The sequence below is a fragment of the Elephas maximus genome, chromosome 4 (assembly GCF_024166365.1).
Source record: "Elephas maximus indicus isolate mEleMax1 chromosome 4, mEleMax1 primary haplotype, whole genome shotgun sequence".
In the NCBI taxonomy this organism is placed as follows: domain Eukaryota; kingdom Metazoa; phylum Chordata; class Mammalia; order Proboscidea; family Elephantidae; genus Elephas; species Elephas maximus.
Window position 1 is genome coordinate 74,449,785 of NC_064822.1, and position 22,699 is coordinate 74,472,483.

The window sequence follows — 22,699 nt, forward strand, 5'->3', positions numbered from 1 at the left end:
AAGAGATGGCAAAATTCAAATGTTAGGTGTATAAGAAGCAAGGGTCTTGTTATATGCTTGCATGCATATGACTAGGGTGGCTTATGATCACTCATCAAAGACACTGGCACTAATAAGACATAATTAGGCTATGAAATAAGCAGACCCAACACAGCTTAACGGTTTCACTTAAGATGATCAGATAAAGATTTTGTATTCAACTGCTGAGCCAAGAGCAATCGTGTATCACTTTTTGCTTTGTTTACTCCTCCAATTAAAAGCCAGCGCCAGAAGACAATTGTGATAATTACGTCAATGAAGACTGAATCGAGATTCCTATGGATAGCTACTCGATGCCATTTATGCCAGTACAAGCTTCACTTTGTTTACACTTTCAGCTGATAGCACATGATTTACGGACAGGCTTCAGTAGGTTCAAAGCTCCGACTGATCACTCAAAATCGATGGGGATATGATTATCAACTTAAATTAAAAGAAAGAAATGTACAGTTTCAATTGTTTACTTTCCGATTACCAGGATAGTACCAAATTCAATCCATGACTTCTAGACTGTGGCTTATGCCTTTATTATGCAAATAAGATCAAAAGTAACATTTTTGAACAACTGAATAAGAGTGAATGAGACCGAAATTCACTTCTGGAAATGTCACGAGACATGCGTGGTATATGCATGGGTGTGCTATGCCAGAACTTTTTATATGATTTTGTCATTTCTGCACATTATGTGTGCATGCACATTATTTACGTGGGCATGCTATTTAAAGGAAAATACAGTACTCGGTGTCAACCTTAGACATTAGACCTATATGATCTCATTACAACTGCTTTGACCAATCATCATTAAAAAAGAAAGAGAAGACTGAAGAAAAGGTACATATCGTAAAAATTCACACACTCTATCAACAAAGTATGTACTAGTATATATTTACTGTGTGTGTCTTAAATTACGCATCTGTTGAACTTTATCTCACATGGGTATGCTGATTAGTTCATAAACAAGATACAGAATGTGTCCTTTAGGTTAATCTGTATTACAGATACAGACACACATATTAAAAACACACAAGTAGCTCAGGTATATACATAAAACTGAGCAGAACAAAAGTCAAATTAAAAACATGTTTAAGTATAAGTAACAAGTCTGGAGGCTTTAACAGGATGGGCGGTAAGGAGCAAGTCATAAGAAATGAATAAACAGAAAGATTGCAGGAAGCAAATTGCCATCTTTTTTTTTTTTTTTTTCCTCCAGTAAGGGTAGAAAGACTCTGTGGGGAGCTAATATCTGAGGATTATTTCATGAAACAAATTCAGGAATCTGACACGGCAAGAAGGATTGGGTGTTTCTCTCATAAAAAGGACACACTGAGGAAGAAAGAATATAGGCAGGGAAACAGCAAGAAAGAAGAGGAATAATGACATTGTCAAGATGGATTTGGGGAGTGGACTGAGAATTTTCCTACTCCTCTGTGGGATATAAAATTCAGTGTCTAAGGTTGGCAGGGAAGAAAAAAAAAAAATCACTTGGTGAACACAGCACTGGCTCAGAAGAGTTCAAATATGTGCCAAAGTAAAAGAACTAGACCAAAAGTTCTATAGGACCATGTGGATTTATGAAAAATTGTCAAAAGGGAAATGCCAAATTTTGTCAAAAGCCTCTGGGGTGACAGCAGAGAGTGAAAGCACATACATACATATAGAATGCTTTCTTGCTAGAGACAAGTTTTATCTTTCTTTTTTTTTTCATTTCTTTTACTCATTGCGAGTTGGTGATTAGTTATCCTGCCCTACTGTGCTTCCTGAAAGAATGACTAAATAAACAAATATTTACTGACTGCCAACTACTGGCATATACTGCATTAAGTATAAATGGAATCATATGGTCATCCCATCAATCTGAAGAAGCAGAAATTTTTTCTGTTTCAATATTGATGGAGAAGTAAAGGAGACAGAGGAATCTCTCTTTAATTCAGACTAATTAAATGGAGAGTCATTTTGATTACTGAAAGTTATGAGTCTGAAAAGACAAAGACAAATTACGGTGAGAATTAGATTAATTTAAACTTTGTTGCATATGACTCCTTAGAGACTTAAATTTTTAAATAGATAAGAATGACTGTAATTCAGTAAACGGTATTTTTTTTAGGGATTATGAAACGCAAGAGCTCTCTTAAACCATCATTCCTCTCAAGAAATTTTATTAATTTGTTTAGTTAAATCTTATTATACACAAGTAACTAACATTACACTGTTTAAATTTTTCTCTAGACCTGTGGCGCCTAGGATTCTGATTATTTCCCGGGCTGATTTAAGTTCCAGCAAAACATCTAGGACTTTACACAGCTGGCTTTGCTTTCGGAGCATTGACCCAAGTAGTTTCCTACTCTCACTGTATCCAGTTTGACCGTTTCACACGTAGGATGCATCTCCAAATCAACTACTCATTTTACTACCCCAAATTCATTGCTTTGCTGGTGTTCATCCTCCTTCATTCTTATGTTATAAACCTAACTGAAACACTTTAACATTTCTCTTAATGTTACAGCTTTAACTTTAAAACAAACTGAACCATTGCCACAGCTTATGTAAAAAATTAAGGTATCTGAAATGCCCACTCTTTAAAATAAAGAATAAGTCTAGTTAGTTTCCTTTATGAAGATACTTTTGTCAGATTTCTTCTTCCTCCCTCATAATGACTCAACAAACAATGAAAGGCATAAAACCGCAGTATAATTCCCCACCAGTTCTGATTGCAAAGGAAAGGCTGAAAGCTGTATGGGAGGAGTAAGTACTTACAAGTTAGCATTGAAAGGAAATAATCAACAGATTAAAAGCACTGACGTAACTAATTCTACTAAGTCACTAGTTTTGCCTTCTAACTACTTGTTTTTTAGTGATGGAAACTTAACTGTTGCCCAAAGTGTAGGCAACTGGTATTAAGAACACACAGGTAACCCAACTCAGAAGAATTACGCCAGCCATAAAACTGAGCAGACTACTCGTCACCATGGTCCTCACTCTCACAGGCACAGAAGGCAATTGGTAGATTTAATTTTTCAAACCAGGGGGGTGATTTTGGGATATATGCTTACATATAATTTGCAGTGTCCTATGGCAAAGTATGGCAAACTAATAACAGTCCAAAACAAAGAAGAGTAAAGAGAAGAAACCACAGCAGTGGTCCTTTTGGTAATACTGATCCTTGACGCATAGGAAAGTAATCTTTCCTCACCACAGAGAACCTTAGAGGCTATTACACAAACACAGCAGTAACAATCAGGAACATTCTCCTGGGTGCAGAGTCATTAATTGCATTTGAATGGTCAGGTATTACTCCTAACACCGCCACATCTACATGTGGAGAGCACGTATCTTTTTTCATGAAAATATAAGATCTAAGAACATGAATTTTGCTGTTTATATTTCACTCCAATGTTTAAACTTTGTGAGTTATTTGAATATAAAAGGCCATTACACATCTTAGATTCTGAATAAGCGTCAGTTAAAAATGGTCAGTTCATATTTCCAGAAATACTTAAAGCACAATATATCCTGACATCAAGCTTTGGTAGTAAAATGTTCAAGCCAATAAATATGTGCTAAAAGATATAAATAAGAAAAGAAGACAAGTCTCAGATTGGAAGAAAATACTTACAAATCATACTTCCCATAACATTTCTTGCAAAACAGGTCCACTGGCAACAAATCTTCTTTCTCTCAACAGGGTCTTTCACAGAAAAAGGGTTTTTAGTTTTGATGTAGTCCAAATTACCAATTTTTCCTTTTATGTGCTTTTGGTATCAAGTCTAAGAACTCTTTGCCTAGCCCTGCATTCTTAAGGTTTCCATGTTTTTTCTTCAAAGTTTTATAGTTTTACATTGAAGCCTCAATCTATTTTGAGTTAATTTTTATATAAAGTGTGAGGCTGAGGTCAAGGTTCATTTTTTTTCCTCTGTGGACGTCCAATTGTTCCAGCACCACTTATTAAAAAGGCAAAACCCTCCACTGAATTGTTTTTGGACCTCTGTGAAAAAAAAAAAAAAATCAGTTGGGCCTATTTGTGTGGTCTCTCTCTGGATTCTCTATTCTGTTCCACTAATTTATGTGTCTATCCCTCCACTAATGGAAACCCTGGTGGTGTAGTAGTTAAGTGCTACAGCTGCTAACCAAAGGTAGGCAATTCAAATCTGCCAGGCGCTCCTTGGACACTCTATGGGGCAGTTCTACTCTGTCCTATAGGGTCGCTATGAGTCGAAATTAACTCTATGGCACTGGGTTTGGTTTGGTTTACTGCCCCTTTTTCATTCTCTTTCAAAATTGTTTTAGCTATTCTTATTGTTCCTTTGCTTTTTCATATAAAGTTTAGGATAATTTTACCTGCAGCTACAAAAATTCTTGCTGAGATTTTGATAGGAATTATGTTGAACCTGTTTATCAATTTGGGGAGAAGTGGTATCTTTCAGTGGTATCTTTCCTATGTTCAGTCTTCCAATCCATGAACGCAGTATGTCTCTCCATTTATTTAGATCTTCGTTGATTCACTTAATCAGCATTTTATAGTTTTTGACATACAAGTCCTGTACACGTTTTGCTAGATTTCAATCTAGGTAATTCATCTTTTGAGCTATTTTAAATGGTATGGTATATTTAATTTTGGTGTTCACATGTTGATTGCTATTACACAGAAATGCAGTAAATTTTTAGATGTTGATCTTGTATCCTGAAACCCTGCAGAACATGCTTATTAGTTCTAAAACTTTTTGTATATTCTTTGGGATTTTCTATGTAGACAATCAAGCCATTGGCAAACAGAGGTAGTTTTATCTCTTCCTTTCTGATCTGCAAGACATTTATTTCCTTTTCTTGCCTTAATGTACCAGCTAGAACTTCAGTATCACAATGAATAACAGTGCTGAGAGCAGGCATCCTTACCTTTGTCCGTATCTTCCAGGGAAAGCAGTCCTTCATCATTAAGTACAATGTTAGCTGTAGGTTTTTTGTTGATGTTCTTTATCAAGCTGAGGAAGTCCAGAAGTTCCTCCCTATTCCTCTGAGAGTTTCAATCATGAATGGGAGTTGGATTTTTGTCAAATGTTTTTTCTTTGACTGATATGATCATGTGATTTTTCTTCTTATTATGGTGGATTGCACTGATTGACTCAGAATATTGAACCAGCCCTGCACTGCTAGAATAAACCTCACTTGATCACGATGTATAATTCATTTTATGTATTACCGAATTCTACTTGCTAATATTTTGTTAAGGATTTTTACATCTATATTCATGGGAGATATTAGTCTGTAGTTTTGGGTTGTGTATGTGTGTGTGTGCTGTTTTTATCTGTTTTGATAACGGAGTAATACTAGCTTCACAAAATGAACTGAGAAGTATCCTGCCTCTTCCATTTTGTGGAAGAGATTTTGTAGAGTTGCCGTTAGTTCCTCTTTAAATGTTTAGTAGAATTCTGTAGTGAAAATGTCTGGGCTTAGAGATTTCTTTTTGGGAGTTTTTAAATTACAAAATTCAACTTTCTTAATGGTTACAGAACGATTCAAATTATCTCTTTTATATTGAGTTTTGGTAGTTTGTATTTTTTGAGAAATTGGTCCATTTTGTTTAACTTGCCAAATTTATGTATGAAAAGCTGTTCACATTTTTTTTTATTATTATCCTTTTAATGTCTGCAGGGTCTCTACCATTCCTGATACTGGTAATTTGCACCCTTTCTTTTTCTTTGTCAGTCTTGTTAGAGACTGGTCAATTTTATTGATTTTTCTCAAAGAACCAGCTCTGCAACTCATTGATTTTTCTCTGTTGTTTTTTGTTTTAAATTTCATTGATTTCTGCTCTTTATTATTTCTTTCCTTCTGCTTGCTTTAGGCTTATTTTGTTTTTCTTTTCCTAGGTTCTAGAGGTAGAGCTTAAAAAAAAAAAAAGAGCTTAGATTACTGATATTATTTTCTTCTTTTCTAACTCACGCACTTTATTACTATAAATTTCCCTCTCAGTACTACTTCAGTGGTGTCCCACATATTTTAATTATGTTTTTCCATTTTCATTCAGTTCAATGCATTTTTTATTTCTCTTGAAACTTCCTCTTTATCCTATGGATTATTTAGAAATGTGCTGCTTATTTTCAAGTATTTGGAAATTTCCTGTAATTCTTCTGTTATCAATTTCTGGTTTGATTTGATTGTATTCAAAGAACACATTCTGTACTGTATGATTTAATTCTTTATATTGTCCAAGTATTATTTATGGCCCAGAATATGGTGTATCTTGATGTACACAACACCTCCATATAACACTTTACCTTAAGGTATCATTATCTTGCAAGGATTGCCCCTCCCCACATACCTTTAATTTTCCTGTATAGTACTTCTTGGTTAATGCCTTTTAAATATACATTTTAATGTAACTATTCCCAGGTCAAGAATTTAGAATAGCCCTCTACTGGCTAACACAATATTAAATGGAAATTCATCTCCCTAATTTCCCAAGTGTTCATCATCTGGAACACTCTCTACTATGTCAATTTCTACTATGTCTTTTTTTTTTTTTTTAATGTCTTAGCTCACACTGCTCCACTAGCCTGAAATGATCTCTCCTTTCTCTATTCTCAATTTTTCCCTTTCTTCTTCTCTTCCTGTCTTCCTTCCTCCCTTGCACCAGACCCAGCTCATTTTATTTCTTCCATTAAAACTTCAAAAACCCTTGTGATGCCCAGACCAAACCCCATTGTGTATAGTCGATTCTGACTGACAACGGCCCTATATGACAGGACAGAATTGCCCCATAGGGTCCCTAAGGGGCAACTGGTAGATTCAAACTGCTGAACTTTTGGTTAGCAGCTGAGCTCTTAACCACGGCACCACCAGGGCCCCAAGATGCCCAGAGATTTCTTTTTTCTCTGAAATATGAATCATACTATCCACAGATTTATAGATTGATTCATTCACATATATGGAGCATACATGTATATACTTATTTATCCCCCATCCTACTCCAAAAGAATTTAAAGAAATCAGAACTTATATGGAAACTCTGGTGGTGTAGTGGTTAAGTGCTACGGCTGCTAACCAGAAAGGTTCAAATCCACCAGGCACTCCTTGGAAACTCTATAGGGCAGTTCTACTGTCCTATAGGGTTGCCAGGAGAACTTATATGCCGAGTACTATTTTTTAGTTGGAGCCTTGGTGGTACAGTGGTTAAGAGTCACCGCTGCTAACCAAAAAGTCAGCAGTTCAAATTCACCAGCTGCTCAATGGAAACCCTATGGGGCAGATCTACTCTGTCCTATAGGGTCTCTAGGAGTCAGAATTGGCTCGACAGCAAGGGGTTTGATTTTTTTTGTTGTTGTTTTGTGGTTGGTACTCATTATTTGGAGTCCTGGGGGTGCAGTGATTAAGAGCTAGGGCTCCTAACCAAAAGTTCTGCAGTTTGATCCACCAACAGCTCCTTGAAAACCCTATGGAGCAGTTCTACTCTGTTCTACACATAGGGTTGCTATAAGTGGAATCGATTAGACAGCAATGGGTTTGGTTTTTGGATTCATTATTTTAAAATGTTGTTGTTATGTGCCGTCGAGTTGATTCTGACTCACAGCGACCCTATGAACAACAGAATAAAACATTGCCAGGTCCTGTGTCATCATCATAATCGTTGCTATGTGTGACGGTTAAGATTGTGTGTCAACTTGGCTGGACCATGATCTTCAGTGTTTTGGCAGTTGTATAATGTTGAGATCACTTCCCTGTTGAGATTTGATATGTGATCACCACCATGATGGAATCTGCTGAGTGGTCCCCAGGGGGGTAGGGCCTGAGGCAGCTCACTGTCCCCTCAGCCTTCATCTCTCCATCCTCCTCTGCCTACTTCATTCCTGCTGGCCTTGCCAGAGCTTTTACTTGTTCCAGATCCTGTAGCTGGCTCCCAATCGTTTGGCCTCTGATTCTAGGCACCTGGGCTAGTAGCTTACCGGCAGTCTTGCCTGCCAATCTTGAGATTCATCAGTGTTCACAGCCTGCTGCACTGCTCTCCAGCCTGCCTATCTTGGGTTCACCAGCCCCTGTTTACATGAATTTGGAGAATCCTCTTTCCTGCCTCACTGACTTGAGATATATAGCCTCTAAAAACCATGTGACCATTTCCTTGATATAAATCTCTTCATATACATATGTATATGTACACATATATACGTGTATATATATACATACACGTATATACACTTTACTGGTTTTGCTTCTCTAGAGAACCCAGCCTAAAACAATATACTTGAGTCCATTGTTGCAGTTACTGTGTCAATCCATTTTGCTAAGGATCTTCCTTTCTCATTGACCCTCTAGTTTGCCAAGCATGATGTCCTTCTCCAGGAACTGATTCCTCCTGATACCATGTCCAACGTATGTGAGACCAAGCCTCACCATCTTCGCTTCTAAGGAGCATTCAGGCTGTACTTCTTCCAAGACAGATTTGTTCATTCTCTGGCAGTCCATGGTACAGTCAATATTCTTCGCCAACACCGTAATTCAAAGGCATCAGTTCTTCTTCAGTCTTCTTTATTAATTTTCCAGCTTTTGCAGTATATGAGGCGATTAAAAATACCATGGCTTGGGTCAGGTGCACCTTAGTCCTCAAGGTGATATATTTGCTTTTTAACACTTTGAAGAGGTCTTTTGCAGCAGATTTGTCTAATGTAATACATCATTTGATTTCTTGACTGCTGTTTCCATGGGTGTTGACTGTAGATCCAAGGAAAACAAAATCCTTTAAGACTCCAGTCTTTTCTTTATCATGATGTTGCTTATTGGTCCAGTCGTGAGGGATTTTTGTTCTCTTTATGTTGAAGTATAATCCACACCGAAGGCCTCTGAAGGTCTTTGCTTTTCATCAGTCAGTGCTTCAAGTCCTCTTCACTTTCAACAAGGAAGGCTGTGTCATCTGCCTATCACAGGTCGTTAACGAGTCTTCCTCCAATCCTGATGCCACGTTCTTCTTCATATAGTCCAGCATCTCATATTATCTCCTCAACATACAGACTGAATAAGTATGATGAAAGGATACAGCCCTAACTCACACTTTTTTTTATTTTAAACCACGCAGTATCCCCTTGTCCTATTTGAACAACTGCCACTTGATCTATGTACAGATTCCACATGAACATAATTAAGAGTTCTGGAATTCCCATTCTTCACAACGTTATCCATAATTTGTTATGATCCACAGAGTCAAATGTCTTTGTACAGTCAATAAAACACAGGTAAAAATCTTTCTGGTATCCTCTGCTTCCAGCCAAGATCCATCTGACATTAGCAATGATATCCCTCATTCTACATCCTCTTTTGAATCCAGCCTGAGTTTCTGGCAGCTCCTTGTTGATGTACTGCTACAACCCTTTTTACAACAGGTGATCTGAAATAACTTTCCTTTTTCTGCTTTTAGAAACACATCTCTAACACAAAATAAAATATTCATATAGGTTATATTTTTAAAGTAAAGGCCTATCTATGTTATTAAGGTATCTTACCTTGGTAAAAAAAAAATTACAAACATGATGATTAGGCACACTATAAACTCACACAAGTATCAGCTGATCTCTTGCTCATCAATACATCTATACATTTCTTGTTGGTCCCACAACATATTCCCTATAAGAACCATGTTTTCAAGTTACAATACAGCTTCCTATTTTTCTTCCCCTCCTCAGAAAATAACTGTACCTCCATGTGACTCAAAAAATTCAGACCAGCTGCATGACCTCCCTTACCTACAAATAAGAGAATTTTCAACAGCACAAAAGATCTAATAAATGTTGAATATTGTTTTTTAAAATGAATTGACAAATGACAAGCTTCCCTATGATATTTATTCATTTGAGAAATGCAACTCAGGCAAAAAGTTCAGTCAGTAATATTGTATTATGGTATCTTAAAGGCATGTCTTATATGTCATGGAAATTCATCCTTTTTGATACAATAGTCAAAATGTTCTGGATGACAAATAACCAGGTTTTTAGCTAGTCTAATCAATTCCCTAAACAGAATCTTGTCATCTTGAAAATGTTGATTCTATTTTCAGAGTATTTTGGAGAGTTAAATCTAGAATATGAAACTTTAAAATAAATTTTTTACCACATTAAATATTTCACTCAGTGTTTTCTAACCTCATGTGAACTTTATACTAAAGATTTCAAAGAGCTAGAGTATGTTCTCAATGGAAAACATCTTTTCTAATACTCTTACATTAAAAAAAAGATTTCATTTTTTTTTTATTTCAATCATCCTTAAACTGGCAGCAAGAAGCCATTCTATGTGCTGTTATCTAATCCCTACAGCTTGCATGCTCACATTCAGAAATGAAAGACAGAAAATAAAGTGTGCACACATGTACGTGTGCATGTGTCTAGGCAAAAGGAAGCCGGACAATTAATCACTATATGTCTTATCTTTAAAACCTGATTTCATTGTGGAATTATTTCACCTTATTCATAAGAAAAAGACACAATGAAAAGGAAATTTTTCTTCTTTTTAAAGTATTTAGCACTTTTTTTTTTTTTTTTTTGGCAAAAGTAGTTTAAATAACTGCTTACTCTTGAGAACAGTAAAGTCTGAACTAAAACTGTGTATTTCCCAGCAAAACCATTCATTAGAACCAATTAACCCATTTCCGGAAATCTACAGTAATCTCTCTCAGTATGTTGACTTAACTCTAGGCCTAGGCTTTCTCATCTTAAAATGCAACAAAAAAAATGCTACAACTACATACAAATTCTCCAGGTGGTCTACTGAAACAAGAGAGCTTTGTCAACACTGCATTCTGTTTTTGAGCCCCTTTGTATGAAAGTCTGTTTGGGCTTTACCATGTAATGATGATGACAATGACGACAATAAGGAAGACAGAGAGAAATCAGCAATGGCAATAATTACTTAAATACTTTCTGTGCTCAGTACCTTACCAGACATATTCTATAGGCTATGTCACTTAATGTAACAAGTCTATGATAATAGGTAACATTATACCCATTCACTATCTCTGAAGCTTGAGGCTTAGACAGGGTACATGCCCAAAATTTTACAAGTATTGAATGGTAAAGACTCTCACCCCAGCCCTTTCTGCTACATCTAACATTCACTATCTAAGTAAAAAAGCAACTAACGTCTTTGGACTGGTCAACTACTTTTTTGGGAAGCCAAAGTAATGACTTGTAAGTGGAACTAATAAGCCAATTGTTTAATAAGTAAGAAAGAACTTTTCTTAAAGATACAATAGGATATGATTTGCACTTTTATAAATAGAAAACAAAAGTAGTTGCCAGAGGACTCAGCCAAGCAATAAATTAGCAGTCACATGAGAATTAAGGTTATTTGAGCTAGCTCCACAGATTACAGGACAGGTTGCTAACCATTGTTAAAGGTTCTGAACACAGCCACCTCTGACACTAAGCAAGGAAGTAAATGTGTAAATTGCAAAAGGAAAAGTTTAACTTTTTCTTCTAGTCTAAGACAGAGACAGCCAGCAGCTACAACATTAGACAAAAGATGGCCAAACCATCTCTCCAAAGAGTAATGACAACCACATTAGAATCAAATAATACCTAAAAAATAGAGTACAAGTATAGGACAATAACAATTTTACTACCATCTGACCAGTATTTTTCTCCCAAGACATAGGTAAATATTCCCTAAACACAGTTACTGGAATTACATTCACTAAGTAGTATTCTGGCACCTTTAAAAGCCTAGGTCTTCCTTTTGGGAGACCAAAAATAAGAAGATACGTGAAGAAACCTTAGCTTAAACAGAAATAACAAGACATGTTTTGGTGAGTAGAAGAAGAATAGCAACAAAAGAAATAAAGTTTAAACTGCAACCAGACAAACAAAAAAAGATACAGTGAGAAGAAACATTCATTCAATTTGACTAAGCATCATACCACATATACCAAGTTATCCAGATAAATGGCTAAAATGCTGGAGAATGGAAAATTCAGAAACTGAATTTTTTTTTCCCACAGCAAGGAATGTAAAATATTGAAAATAATATAAACAAGTTCTCAATGGAAAATATATTTTTAATGATCTACAGATTAGTAATTTCTTCAAATATTTCCTAATAAGTAATTTGTAATTCTAAAAATTCCAATGCTTTCAAGGCCAGGGTCTTGCTTTGTTTTGGTATTCTTCCTCTGCCACTTCTTCCTCTTTCTTTTCCTCTTCTTTTCTACCAGCCATTTTACTCACAAACAATTATAACATGGCCCTGTTTTACTACTGTTCCAGTGGTATTAGGCTACAATAACATTTAAAATTTCATGATGAAAGAGATTCTCTGTCAATTCCCGTTTAGTTCACTTGATAATTCACAATATTAACACCTCTACCTCACATTTTCACTAATAAAATATCTTTGTATCTGCTATCTCAATTTACTCTTAGAACATATAGCCCAGAAAATAAGCACAGCCAACAGCATATCATTCCCATTTTAAAAACAGGCAAACTGACACAAAGAAGTCAAGTAACCAAGGCTAAACCTCTAGGGGCATCTGCAATAGAGTCCACGCTTTGAAAGAGAGCTCTAGACTCTTAGTCTGGGGCTCTCACCACTACTGTACACTGACAGCAGTTCACAAATAATTATAGTATTCTTCTGAGTGCATGCAAATGACAAAGTTTCCTAAGAAGTAGCCCGTTTCTTCAAATATACTAAATTTTCTACTCACCCCAAAGATGAAAATAAGCTCCAATCCTTATGTTTCCACTTCAGTCCAATGAGGAGTATCTTAAAGGTACCCTGCACGTTAAGATAAAGGAATAAAAGTAAAATGTCATTCATCTTCAAGCAAAGTATGCAAACAACAGTTGCTTTTGCTTAGTATATGTATTTTCTTATTTTCTGCTTATACTTTTTTTCTCTCTTTTTATCTGGGTTCAAAATTATATGAGGGGAAAGATAAAGAGGAAAGAGATCACAAAGGGTCAAATATTCTCATAGGCACATTAACATGCTATCTGATTTAATCTTTGCAGTACCCTGGGAGGGTTACTAAGATTCTAAGATTTAAACTAGGATCTGAATTCACGTCTAACCCCTAAAATGTTATTTTACTTCGCATCTCTTTAATATTTTCTAGAATTTTATACACTATAAGTAAAATAGGTACATTCATTTATTTCCTGTATGTAGTTGGATGAGTATATTCAGCTTATAAATATAGTAACCAGGATATTTAAAATGTAGAAACTTTTAAAGTGTGTACTATTAAATATGACCCGTTGTGTTTTTGTATGTGAGTAACTTACTTTGATATGTACCTATCTATTAGGTATTTAAAGAATCTATAGTGGGAATTTTCTTTTAAGCTAAGAGAAGAATGCCAGTAATATGACAAGAACAAAGAATCTGTGTTTTAAATTTAAAAAAAAAAAAAAACCTATCATTAATACCATATAGGGGCCCTAGTGGCACAGTGATTAAGGTTTGGCTGCTAACCAAAAGATTAGCAGTTCAAATTCCCCAGCTGCTCCTTGGAAACCCTACGGGGCAGTTCTACTCTGTCCTATAGGGTCGCTATGAGGCGGAATAGGTTCAACGGCAACGTTTTCGTTTTTTTTTTTTTTTTTTAATACCATATCATTTTTAAAAAAAAAACTTTAATAATTAATAGTGTTGACTTCTTTGTCACGTAAGTCTAGCAGCGATGAAAATGGACTCTGGAGTATGGGATATCTAAATCTGAATTCCAACTCTCAGAGTTAACAGTATAGAAATATTGAAGACTAGCATTCATTCTTTGTTCAAACTCTAATATAATAAATTCTCACTTGCCTAGAGGCTACACATACATATGAAAACCTCAGAAATGACACAGAGTAAATTAAAAAGTTATACAGCCAGCTAAATTAATGGCATACAGTCTGTGTGCCAAATTCTACATTTTATTCATAAAAGATGCCCTCAAGCTTGGTTTAGATCTTCTTTAACCTGATTTTAGACAAAGTTTCAAGAGTTAATAATCAAATCAATCCAAAGCAGGTTAAAAGCATTCGTTAGAAGCACTAACTTTGAATTTGGAAACAGGGGTTGCTGAAGGTAAATATAATGACAGCAGAAAGAAATTAGTAGGTTATAATAACAAAATAAAAATGACCTAAGAAGCAAATAAAAATTTTATGAAGCATTCTGAGAATATATGATCTAAAACCATACAGCCATGCATATATCAATAGCTTCCATGGATATACTATATTACAATCCCAAGAAATAGCACCCATAATGAACTTATATTCTGTTTATGAAGGCTAGCAAGTATCTGATACTTGTGACAAAAATTACCATTGGAAATAGTTAATAAATAAACACAATCCTGATATTTAAAGACATGTACTTTAATTCATGTAGCCAGCTAGGAAATTCATTTGTATAAAAAAAATATCCCTAGGCAATCCTGATAAATGAGATGTTACCATAGTGAAAGGAATAAGTATTAGGGTCTTAGGCCTCATAATGGAGCCTGGTGGCACGTAGTGGTTAAGACCTCAGGCTGCTAACCAAAAGGCCAGTGGTTCAAATCCACCAGCTGCTCCTTGGAAACCCTATGCGGCAGTTCTACTCTGTCTTATAGGATCACTATGAGTCGGAATCAACAGCACACAATAACATGGCCTCATAACACCCAGTCCCTGGGTGGCACAAACGGATTACACTTGACTACTAACATAAAGGTTGGTGGTTCAAACCCACTCAGCTGCACCATGAAAGGTCTAAAGATTACAGTAAAAAAAAAAAACAGGTATCAGTTCTACTCTGTGACACATGGGGTTGCCATGAGTTGGAATCAACTCAATAGCAACGGGTTTGGTTTGAGTTTTTGGTAGGCCTCATAACTAGTAAAAAAAAAAAAAAGTAGTAGGTATTTATTCAATACCAAGCACTATATTAAACACAATAGTATAAAGTAAGTTCCTTCCCTCAAAAAAAAAAATCTCACAGTCTAATAGAAAACACTATTGTATATAAATTTTAACACTACTTGGTACTGTAATAGAGTGCAGGAGACATATGATGTTTGTTTGTGTCTCTTTTCGTGATGTTAATAGCTATTGATGCTCAATGCCTAGTTCTTCAATCCATTGGGAGTTACAAAATGTGACTTTAAGTAAGTTGGAACATACACAATGGATGACGAGAAAAAAAGATAAAAGCATGAATAAAAGTAAACGTCAGAAGTTTCTCCCTTCCTTCTCTCTGCCCTAATAGCAAAGAAAAATGACAATGGAAAGACTTAACATTTATCGAGAGCTTATTATGCACCCGGCTCTGCTCTAAGTTCCTACTGCGTATGAATTCGTCCAATCCTCACGACAACCCTATGAGGGAGGTTCCTTTATTATCCTGATTTAATAGCTGAGAAAACTGAGGCAAGCAGACATTAAGCAACTTGCTCAAAGTTACACATGTAAGTGAGGAACCAAAATTTGAACACAGGAGATCTAGCTTCAGGACCCACTGCAGGTACCATATTTTTACGCAAATAACATGCATCTTCTGCGTCTGTTTGACAGCACTGCCTCACCCCATGTGGCACCATCACAAGTGCCACCATGCCAATCCTCTTCTTCATGCTACTGTAAGAAAAAAAAATAGTATACTGTGCTTATGAAAATACCTAGCAGTTGGCAGGCACAGCCAGCAAACAAATGCAGATGGTGCGCATTATTTGCATAAAAATATGGTAGCCCTGACTTACAACCAGGCTCCATTCTGATGACTCCGTTGTAAGTTAGTTCTTACATAAGTAGAATACCTTTTTTAGTTTTCATTATTGTCTTTTACTATCAATATCTTTATAAGTCTCATCTCTGAACATCTAAGAATGATAACATCAGCAGCTTACACCCTGTGACATATATGTAATACATATTACTATGATGAGATATACAAAAAAATCAGATGCTCATAAGTGTAGTTCATTGTAATCAAATACGTTGTAAATCGGGGACTCTCTGTATGTATTTAAGGATTAACTAAATAAAAAACCATTATTATTAAAACTCTTCCATATTTCCTCAAAGTCAATTATTTTCCATTTTTACTAGTTTTATTGATTGATTGATATGCCTGCTTAGAATTTGGTTGGATAAAGAACTCTTCTATATTCTCCAGGTGCTTTTGGTAAGTAAGTAAAAAATTTCCCAATGCCTCTGACCATTAAAAACGCAGAAACCAAAAAAAAAAAAATCAAGGATTTATCTAAACTTTTTTTATACAAACTGTACAATTAGTCTGTACAGTAGCAGATGTATAATAGTACACATTAGGGAAAGTAGGTGAGGAGAAGAGTAAACCAAAAAAACCAAACCTGTTGCCATCTAGTCGATTCCAACTCAAAGCAACCCTATAGGACAGAGCAGAACTGCCCTATAGGGTTTCCAAGGAGTGACTGGTAGATTCGAACTACTGAACTTTCGGCAAGCAGCCGCAACTCTTAACCACTGTACCACCAGGGCTCTCAGGGTAAGAGTAGATAAGGGGAAGTTTTTCTTCATAGATGTATTCCAGGAATAAATGAAGATAAAATGAGAGAATTAAAATACTACACTTTAAAATCCCTAATGAATTAAAGTATCTAGGCACTAAGCATCAACCAGCTGCTAGCACCACACACAACCACATATTTTATGTCTCCTGATGGAAGATACACCACCCCCGAAATATGCAGTGGGTAGGAGGAGGGAGGAAGGGAAGGGAAGGAAGAGAAGAAGAAGGAAGGAGGGAAAAAGAAAGCAGGGAAGAGGAGGAAGAAGAAAATAGGAGGACAGAAAAAATAAGAGGCATCTGAAGTTTATCAAGCCTCTATGTGCAACTTTACAGAAAATGCACATGACAGAGGAATATATTAAATTATATTACAAAGATATAACCAGCAATATCTAGCTGTGGAAAATTCTACGGGGTAAAAAACTGATTTTCTTGAACCAATAAATTGAAAGAAGGAAAAAAAGAAAAGATGGAGAAGAAAAATTTATATATTAAAAGAGATGTTAAAAAGTGTATTAACCAACCAGAAAGGATATTATTTGGATCCTGATTCAAACAAAATGTAAAAAGAAGTCTTTAATAAAACCATTGGCAAACTGAACATTAAGTGGATATTTGATAATACTAAGGAATTACTGTTAACTGTTAGTTTCAAGTGTGACAATAAAATAACGGTTATGTTTAAAAAGGGTTTTTATTTTTTAGAATAACATAATGAAATATTTAAAGATGAAATGACACATCTGGGATCTGCTTTGCTTCAAAAAGGAAGGAAGAAAATGGTGATAAGAATGAAACAAGATTGGCCAAGAGCCAATAACTGTTAAAGTTAGATGATGGCCACATGAGAGTTCATTATATTATTCTGCGATTTTGTATATTTGAAATTTTCCAAAATACAATTAAAAAAAAAACTTAAATATGCTACATCCAAAAAAAAAAGGCCTGACACCTCAACTATTATAAAAGAAGTACTTTTGAGAACTTTTAAAATTTGTTTAACTGCACGTTCCTATAAAGAAAAAAAGGTTTTGATTAAATAATAACCAATGTCTCAACTAGTAAGTATTTGTCTCAATTGCTTACCTAAAGTGCTATGTTTTGCTTGTAATGCCTGATTTTTTTTTTTTTATTAAGTACGGCTAGTACATTGAAAACAGCAATTTCTTTGAAAATAGAAAAGTAACGACTGTTTAAAAATACTAGCCAGTTACCAGACTTTAGATTTATGTCTTCCAAAGTTTTTTGTTGTTGTTGTTCACTTCAACTGGCACTAGGGAGACACAATAATTCTTCAAGTCGTATAATGCATTTATAATTTACTGTATTAAAACCCCTGATAAGTGAGGAACAGTTATATTTCATATAATAAAGTGGAAAAAAAATAAAGGTTTTGAAATCTACTTCTAGCTGTACCACTTATTGGTTTTATACAGTCTTAAGCCAGTTCCAAGTCCTTCATCTGCAAAATGGGGAAAATAATTTCTTCCATACAGTGCTGTGGTATATGGATTTGAATCATTATATACAGAACATATTAAATATACATTTAATCTTTTATATAAACCATAGAAATGTATCTATATGTTGCCTAGCATGGTTCCCATTAGATAATAAGTGTTCAATACATAGTAGCTAATATTCTAAGTGCAAATGTACAATCATTATTCTGTCAACTAATATTATTTTATGCTAACACTAGACTCACTTCTCCCCAGATGCCAACATTTCCCATTGGTGTAAATGATCATTTGGAAAACACATGCATTCTAAAAGGTTAAGAAATCCTTCATACTCTGCAGCTCTGAGGAGTCTTCAAGATTTTACCCGAGTTATATAAATCCTATTTACCTAAGTTATGAAGATTTCATATAGTATTTTTAAGAAAAATTTAAAGATTGGCTGCTTTCAGATAAATACCCAAAGTTACATTTTAACTGTGTATTTGAAGGATCAACCTACACTAAAAAAAAAATCGAAACAATTAATCAGACTTTCTATAATACTTCAAGAAAACTGTGACTCTTGAAAATGAACACAAAGAATTAACAAAGTGTCTTCTTTCCAGCTCACCTGCTGCCCTAGGCCCTTTTACCTGTATCTTAAAGCACTCATCATGTAGTTATCCATCATTTGTTTACATGTATGTCTCATAGTTGGATATTCAGAGTTGGAGTTCATAGCTGAAGTCCAAGAAAACAGAAAGCAGACGTATTTATCTTTCTGGTATTACAAGCACCTGCATAGTGCCTGGCAGTAGCAGGTGCTTAACAAATGTTCGTTGAACATACATGTGAATATACACATTCACACCAAGGTCTTTTAGATCAAATCATTAACCACTCCATAGTAAACACTTCATAATGGAGCTAAGTCTACCAAACCTGGGCCTAGGACCTGAAGAGACTTGCATTTTGGTCTTACCCTTACCTCTTAGTCCTTACAGGGCTTATCAATTGTGTCACTTTAATTCAGCACAGGCTATATCCCTGGATTACTCTCCCAAACCTAGAGTAACCTATGTGCCAGGTACTACACTAAACACATCATATACCTTAGTTCATGTGATCTTTACAACAACCTGGGATAAGTAATAGTATTACTCCCGTTTTACAAGTGAAGATACTGAGGCTTAAAGAGGTTATGAAAGATGTCCAAAGTCCCAAGATCATAGAACATAGGCAGGATTTGAGCCAGGTCTATCTGACTACAGAGGCCACATTTTCAGTCAAAGTCCTCTGAACAGAAGCTCACACCACCACTCACTGCCGTGGCACTGACTCTGACTCACAGAGACCCCACAGGGTTTCCATGACTGTAAATCTCTACGGAAGCAGACTGCCACGTTTTTCTCCCACGGAGCCGCTGGTGGTTTCAAACCACCGACCTTTCAATTAGCAGTCAATCACAGTGCCACCAGGGCTCCTGAACCTGTACCTCTACCTGTTGCCGTTGAGTCAATTCTGACTCATAGCGACCTTATAGGACAGAGTTGAACTCCCCGATAAGGTCTCCAAGGAGCACCTAGTGGATGTGAGCTGCCAGCCTTTCGGTTAGCAGTCTCAGCTCTTAACCACTAAGCTATCAGGGCTCCTGAACAGAGGGCTACTAATAAATAAAAGCTCTTCAAAGGAGGCTCAAAAGGTCCCTTGAGTTCACCTTAGAAGTTGTTTAATGAGTTATAAAAAGTAACATTAGTTTCCTTTTGGGAATCCTATCTTTTCCTCAACATTTTCTGACACACAAAGACCGGAGAATACTAACCAAAGAAGCTATTCTGAGATGACAGCAGTTGAGAATGAAAATCGGTCTAGAAATTTTGTGAGCAAAAGACTATAAAAAAAAAAAAAGTCAAACTGGTAGATTGAGAATTTTACTGAATAGATTGAGAATTTTTACTGAATAAAGGACTAGTTCCCTATTAATGACTAAAATTTTATATAGGGCTTGGAAGCTAACAGAGAACTTACAAATACTCTCAATTACTAAATGGAAAGGTACTGAGGCACAAAGTTGCCACCAGAACCTAGATGCCATGTAGATTTGACTAAAACTTTCATTAGATCCATTTAACATGGTAACTTTAATTTTGCTCTGGGCCCTGCAAATTATGTAGCCAGCCCTGTCCTTTACTACGTTATGGCAACAAAAATACCACCAACAGAGAAGTGTTCAGTTAACACATAAATCATCTAAGTGTAAAAGCCACTGGGAAACTATTAGTTACTCTCAATTTAGATTAACTATCTTCCTTACACCACCACAATGAGATCAGTAACATTAAATCTCAGTCACTAAGGAAAAAGTAGTTTTCACCTATAGTGGAGTCAGGCAAGCAGAGAGATAAACCCATAAAATCCATTGCCATCAAGTCGATTCCAACTCACAGCAATCTTAGCACTTGTTAAAAAATAAATAAAGAGCTGGCCTTTTCCTGCTCTCTCCTATGAGATGCCCTGTGACACTGTCTTTCCTGCCCCCTTCCTTATTCAATTAGTAATTTAAAAGATTTATTAAATGCAGAGACTTGTCTAGGTCCAGGGCTTAGGAGGATGACCCATGAACAGGATAGTGAGTGAAAGGGACTAATATTAACAACAGCAGCTAATATTTAAGAATTTGCTACACATCAGTTTCTTTTTAAATGCTTTATATAGTTAATAATTTTCACAACAAGCCCACAAAGTATGTAAGTTACTGTCCCACCTTAAAGATGAGAAAACTCAAACGTAGAGAACCGAATAACTTGTAAACTCAAAACAGCTACCAAATTGGTAAAGTCTAGATTCAAACCTAGGCAGATCATTACAACATTGTGTGATAAATGCTCGAATGCAGGTTATGGGAGCGCACAGGACCAAGAGTTTAAGTAAACCATTTAGTAGCGGATAATGTCATATATATTAAATAAAGTCTTTTGTAGACTAGCCTGAGAACTGAAAGAGCTGCCATTTGATACACTGTTTCTAGAGGAAAATTCTGCCTGTTACAAAGAACTGATTTATAACAAACACTTAAAATATCACCTAACTGCCTAGTACAGGCTAAGCTAATCATTCAGTGGACTTCAATTTCCTCATCTGAAAAATAAAAGTTGAACTAGATCAGATTAGCAAATATATGTCACTTGTGTAGCCATTCCCTATTCCCATTAAGTCATAAAATACAATAATTATCATTGCACTCTTTACTGCTGAACCTCGAGGTGTGGGGATCTTTCTCACCAGTACCCTGAGTAGTCACTACCAATTTATAAAGTTGTCACGGAAATGGAAGCCAAGTAGCTGTCCCTGAATTACACAAACTCTACAGCCCCATCCAACTCCAGAATCGTATTACTACGTATCCAAAAATAAAATTCCTTCACCCACAGAAAACTAAATCATTCTTGCTTTGTCAGGTGAGCTTAGTAATCCTTGCCAGCACAATACAGAGCTTGCATTAAAACCAAATTGAATCTGTTGCTGTCAAGTCGATTTTCACTCATAGGGACCCTACAGGACACAGCAGAATTACCACATAGGGTGGGTTTCCAAGGCTGTAAATCTTTACAGATGCAGACTGCCACATCTCCTCCCACGGAGCGGCTGGTGGGTTTGAACTACTGGCCTTTCGATTAGCAGCTGAGTGCTTTAATCACTGTGCCATCAGGGCTTTTCAGAACTTTCATTACCTATTTTCATACTAGAAATACACAAAGAGGGGGTACACAAATGCCTCCATCTTCAAAATGTTCACGGACCAAACAGATAATAGCTCAGGCTGGCAACCTCAGAAATGTCAACAAATGATGAGGGACTAGCACAGACACATTGCCCAAATGAAACTAGTTAACATTATTAAAGTGAATTACAACCAGGATAGCAAATGTCATCATGTCATAAAATCACACAAAGCCACTCTAGCACCAGCTGAAGGGCAATACCATTTTCTGTAACACACAGATTAACGTTTTACATGGGCTTGCACATCCAATTAATATTTTTATTGGATAAAAAGAAGCATCAATAGGGCCAAAGAAGGTCTTTTTGAGGTCAGCCTGCCCACACCAGTATCTTAACCAGTTTTTCATTCAGTGAATACCAAAAAACCCAAGCTCACTGCCGCTGAGTCGATTCTGACTCACAGCAGTGACCCTATAGGACAGAGCAGAACTGCCCCATAGAGTTTCCAAGGAGCACCTGGTGAATTTGAGCTGCCAATCTTTTGGTAGCAGCTATAGCACTTAACCACCGCGTCACCAGGGTTTCTGACACATCTAATAGATAAAACTAATTTTTTCTTAAAGCAGCACTCTTCAGGAGACTTTCTGGAATTAAACTGCCCTCAGTTTTACTATATGAAGGAATTAGTCCTATGTTGTATATTATCCTATTACTCAATTCTCATTATCTGCAAAGTATAATTTAACACCTATTAATCCACAGTCCTGTTTGCCTAACAAACATTTCTCCTTGATATCCTAATTTATTAAAAACTGAACCTAATGTTCCCCACAAAACAAATTTACTCTTCAAATTTACTTATTTTAGGAATACTTCCTTTCTCCTCATCACCCAGCTTGAAACTTTTAGTCATTAATGATTTCTCCATCTCTTTCACTCTGTATCACCTCCTGCCTGCATTATCAAATAACCTCCTCTTCAAATCCTCCTTTCCTAAG

At 36.0% G+C, this 22,699-nt stretch overlaps 1 protein-coding gene across 4 annotated transcripts in view; it reads right to left on the reverse strand.

The window, feature by feature from the left end:
• The window catches only part of EPS8 (epidermal growth factor receptor pathway substrate 8), a 210,915-nt gene that overhangs the window by 145,173 nt on the left and 43,043 nt on the right, over positions 1–22,699 (reverse strand). For all 4 annotated transcript variants that reach the window (XM_049882554.1, XM_049882552.1, XM_049882556.1 and 1 more), the window contains one exon: positions 12,719–12,789. In XM_049882554.1, coding sequence (XP_049738511.1) covers positions 12,719–12,789 — 71 coding nt within the window. The remainder of the gene's footprint in view (positions 1–12,718; positions 12,790–22,699) is intronic.